Here is a 4,877-nt window from a genome sequence, read left to right as displayed (position 1 = left end):
ATTATTTAATGTAATCTAAAGCAACATAGCATCATAAAGAATAAGTGAGGAAATGTATATAATCAAGTTGATTATAAAATGTAGCTAAATCTACCATATAAACATGTTTCCACACAAAATAAATAAGAAGAATCTACAATCAGTGACAAAGGAGAGGACCCTCCTCCTCAACAACTGACTGGGTGAAGCTTTATACAATCAACAACAACTTTTACAGCAGAAGAAGAGTTCAAGATTGATATTATATTTTTGATTACCAGTTCATACAGCATGATCACATACTAAAAGTTTTGATATGGACAAAAGACTAAAAAGTAGTGAAGTGGCTACAGGCCACTATTTTAAAAATTAAAATAAAAATTGATATTGGCTATACCCATCCATGCACTTAAACAAAAATATATGTAACAAGATTCAAGCCACATGAGGAGTCATCATCATGGTTGTGTTCACGATCATGAACTGTCCTGTTTCACATAAACACCCAAATTAGTACTAGCTTTGATTGGTTAAGTGCTAGAAAGATTGTATTTCTTTCATTCATGTTAAATACCAATTCTTTCATAATAACCATATTAACTTAGAGGAATAGGAGCATAATATAGGACAAAATGGTTACAAAACTGGGCTAATTTGTGTGAAAATAGAAGACATGTTTTCACCCATCACATACAATGTGGTTTTATCAATAATGGAGTACTCATGGCACAATGCATGGAATTGCGTAATCTTCCTTTTTCCACACATAGACTAAAGCTTACTCCCTGAATTTCATGAATTGTAGAATTTTACTTTCCAAACACAAGCCCTTACACCAATAGGAAAATGAATATCACTATATCAAGTATTAATTTTTCTAATGTAAGCAAATTGATATTTTGTACTAGAATATGCTTTGAAGTGTTAACTTGATAATGAATGACAATTGATAGATGAAACTTAATTTTTCATTGATTTATGATATGATTGAATGGTACATATTCAAATAATGACAAGAATGTTTTCAATGTTTGTGAGAACATTTTGTAAAATGTCTTAAGATAACATTTTAAAATAGTCACACTAGATATATGAAATTTAAATTTGTCATTTTCATGAATGAGTAATTGTTAGATCAAAGAATTGTTATATTTAAAATATGAAATTTTGAACTTTAAATTAGAATACAAGTTTACAATTTTATTGAAGACAAATAAACTATTCAAGTAAAAAAGAAACAAGATTCTACATAAGAAATTTATACATATTACTTTAATAGACTAAGTTTTAAATCAATAAATGCATCAATAAATTTATTGAAGATGCTGGAAAGACTTATAGAGTTTGGCCTTACACCTGCGTATTTGTTTGGAAGTGTCTAAATGCTTTTCACAGTGAGTACACTAATACTATTTTATAAGAATTTGGTTTGAAAGTAAAATAATATTAATTATGAAAAATAAGTTAATTGAATTTAAAAGTAAATCTATTAAATTTTAAATAAAGATGTTATCTCTTACTACATAAAATATGTTTACATAAAACAAATAATGTTTAATTTTTTAATATCATATATTTATAGAAACACAAGATTTAAATAATGATTAGAAATTACTACAAAGTAGAGATTAAAAATGCTTCAAATTTTAGTTATGCTACATTTGAAATAAAAGCTATACATATAGTTGACTAGCTAGCATAAAAATATATATGGTAATATTAATGCCACCATAAAAAATATATATGATAATATTAATGAGCACAATGAATTCATACAATCTACCTCTTATTGCACCACTAAAAAGCTTCAAGTTAAGTACTCCAAGATCTGCAAAACATACAAATAAAAAATAAAAAATTATTAAAATATTCTGAAAGAAAATAATAAATTGAATGAAAAGTAAATTTAAGAAAAAACAATAAAAAAGGCAAATCTAAGAGCTTACTTGAACAAACTTTTCATATTTTCAAATTGTGCAGCCATGGAAAAAAATATTTCAACACCATATCAACACCATGAAAGTATTTTTCTCTCCACTTCTTTCTTAGTACAATAGATAGCACCACAGCTCCAAAACCAACACCATATGCCAGTCCCACTCCAATCCAATACCACAAACTTTCCTCAATTTGTTCTTCTTCATTGGCAAGTGCATAAATGGAAGGAGGAGCAGGAGCAAAATCTGGCCAAGAGCAATTCCTTCGAAGTGGACATCCCCATAAACTTGGATTTCTTTCATATGAAGAATTTGCAAATGTTGTCATGTGTCCTCCTTGTGGTATTCTACCTGAAAGGTTGTTATTTGATAAGTTTAGGACTTGCAAGTAGCTCAAAGATCCAAGCTCCCATGGAATTTGTCCAGAAAATTGATTTGTAGAAAGGTCTAATGATTCTAGTTGACTAACTTGCACAATACTATTTGGAATTGTTCCATTGAGATTATTCATGGATAGGTTGAGAAGCATCAGGCCTTTCAACTTTCCTAATTCAGAAGGAATATTACCACTCAATTGATTGTTGGAGAGATCAATGGCTGCCATGGTGGAAAAAATATATGGATAGTGCTCATCTCTGCCTTTAGAATTCATATTTAATCCATCCTCATACATGATTGGTATCACTTGTATAAAACTTGTATACTTTTTACTAATAAATCGATACTTTTGAACCCTGATAAATCCCTCTTTTGATTCTATCAACATTGCTTGCAAATTGAAAATATTGTGTGGTATAGACCCAGATAGATGATTTGAAGAAAGGTCCAAGATTTGGAGGTGCTTCAGCTGCCCAATTTCTGTAGGAATGCTACCTTCAAAATTATTTTTTCTGGCCGCTAACACTTGCAAATGTAAAAGGTTTCCTATTGAATTTGGAATTTGGCCTTTCAATAGGTTTTGCCCGATATCTAGAAAAAGTAATTTTCTGCAATTTGATATTGAAGGAGGGAATGCCCCGCTCAACTGGTTATCCTTTAGCACTAGTGATTGTAGTTGACTTAGCTGACCAAACTCAGATGGTATCATACCCCCAAAATTATTATTCCCCAAATTCAAAATTTGAAGTGAGGAAAAGTTGGCTATGCTTGAAGGGATTTTTCCATTCAAATGATTATTTTCTAAGTTTAACACTTGCAATGAAGAGGTAACCTGCATGCTTGGGGGAATATTTCCCGTTAGCCAATTATCATTGAGCAACAAAAATTGTATATGAGGTGGCCAAATTGGTGGTATCTGTCCAAACAATGCATTGTTAGACATGTCTACAACCTTTATTGCCTTCCAAGCTGAAGTATTGAGCAAAAGATCACCATGCAGATGATTTGTTGTGAGATTGATGTAGCGTAGTCTCATATCCTGTAACCAAGAGGGAATTTCTCCAACAAGATTGCTGTCAGCTATTTGCAACTCTTCAAGTGAGAATTGAGTTGAAATCCATGAGGGGATTTGACCATCCACCACCTTGCATGATGTCAAATGCAACCGTGTTAACTGAAATGAGGGAATCCATGTGGGACTGTTGTTAAGTGCACAATTGGATAAGGCCAAATCTGATAATTTGCTAAGGTTATGAAAGAAAAGCTCTGAAATTATCTGATGGTTGTTTAGTGAGAGATGGAGAAACTTAAGCATGGAGGGTAGTGTTGAGGAAGCAATACCCTGGCTGAATGAATTCCTAGAAGCACTAAGGTAAGTAAGGGAGGAAAGGCTTGAAAAGGAGGGGGGAAGAGTTCCATTCAGCTGGTTGCCTGAAAGAATCATCACCTCTAGTAAAGAGAGATTGCCCAAGGAATCTGGGATACAACCAGTCAAGTGATTATTAGCAAGATATAGTTCAGTTAGAGAAGAGAGATTGGAGAGAGAGGAGGGAATGCTTCCTGTGAGTTGATTATAAGCAAGCCGTAGTTTAGTTAAAGAATAGAGATGAGAGAGAGAGCAGGGAATGCTGCCTGTGAGTTCGTTATGACAAAGATATAGTTTAGTTAGAGAAGAAAGATTGGAGAGAGAGGAAGGAATGCTTCCTGTGAGTTGATTAGAACAAAGATCTAGATAAATTAGAGAAGAGAGATTGGAGAGAGAGGAGGGAATGCTACCTGTGAGTTGATTAGAAGAAAGATCTAGATAAATTAGAGAAGAGAGATTAGACAGGGTAGGAGGAATATTCCCACTCAATCTATTATAATATAAATCTAGTTGTGCAAGAAGAGAGAGATTTGTGAAGCAGGGAGGAATAGTACCTGTCAATCCCAGTCCAGATAGGTTTAAGGTTGCAACAAAAGTGAGGGTGCACAAGCTCCCAGATATGATGCCCTCCATTTCAGTTGGGAGAGAGAATCCTGTAACATTAACAGCAACTACATGATGAGTGGTGTTGTCACAGGATATGCCGTACCAGAGGCAGCAATCTCTTTCTTTCTCCCACGAACTCAGTACACCTGCAGAGTCATTTACGCCGGCTTTGAAGAGCAGAAGAGCATGGGCTTCTCTCTCAATACATCCGCAGCAGAAGCGGAGAAGAAACAGCGTGATAATAGTAAACACAAGTAGGTTGGCCATGGCAGAATGAAAGTAATGAAATGAGATGGAGAGGGCAAATGATTATATCGAAGAAGAGGTGTTGTGTGATGTGTGGAAATAATGAGAAGACAATAACAGGTGTTGACTGTTTTGGCATCTCATCACTTTATGTAGAAGTGGGAGTAATAATTATGAGATTACTTTCCAGATTGTGCAGGAAAATGAGAGGGTAAATAATTTTGTTACTTTCCAGGTGTTGGAGCGCGGATAACTTGTTGCCAGACTTGCCTTGTGGGGATATCTTTGCTTTTCTAAGTGGCCGAAATATTCGGGTGAGCTAGTTCTGCTTTCCAAAGTGGCCGAAATATTCGGGTGAGCTAGTT

The 4,877-nt window shown here is 34.1% G+C and overlaps 1 protein-coding gene across 5 annotated transcripts; it reads right to left on the bottom strand.

Annotated features, from left to right (window-relative positions):
• Positions 1-281: 281 nt before the first annotated feature.
• LOC131855879 (LRR receptor-like serine/threonine-protein kinase GSO1) lies at positions 282-4,555 on the bottom strand. 5 transcript variants are annotated; one of them, XR_009358823.1, is made up of 4 exons: positions 4,215-4,555; positions 1,926-2,267; positions 1,763-1,807; positions 282-467 (listed from the first exon to the last, which is right to left on the bottom strand). XR_009358823.1 is itself a non-coding variant. In XM_059210849.1 (3 exons), the coding sequence occupies exons 1-3, from the start codon at positions 4,531-4,533 to the stop codon at positions 415-417; spliced, it is 417 nt and encodes a 138-aa protein (XP_059066832.1). In that variant the 5' UTR covers positions 4,534-4,555; the 3' UTR covers positions 282-414. The 5 variants fall into 5 exon arrangements, 3 of the variants coding, with proteins under 3 accessions (XP_059066832.1, XP_059066831.1, XP_059066830.1); XR_009358822.1 differs by having other exon boundaries at positions 1,926-4,555; XM_059210849.1 differs by lacking the exon at positions 1,926-2,267.
• Positions 4,556-4,877: the final 322 nt, after the last annotated feature.

Source organism: Cryptomeria japonica, chromosome 8 (assembly GCF_030272615.1).
Source record: "Cryptomeria japonica chromosome 8, Sugi_1.0, whole genome shotgun sequence".
Lineage (NCBI taxonomy): Eukaryota > Viridiplantae > Streptophyta > Pinopsida > Cupressales > Cupressaceae > Cryptomeria > Cryptomeria japonica.
This window is presented reverse-complemented; position numbering and strand designations above follow the sequence as displayed.

Bases quoted from the DNA above. Each gene is read 5' to 3' on its own strand.
- LOC131855879 (XM_059210847.1), bottom strand. From the start codon at position 4,533: ATGGCCAACCTACTTGTGTTTACTATTATCACGCTGTTTCTTCTCCGC.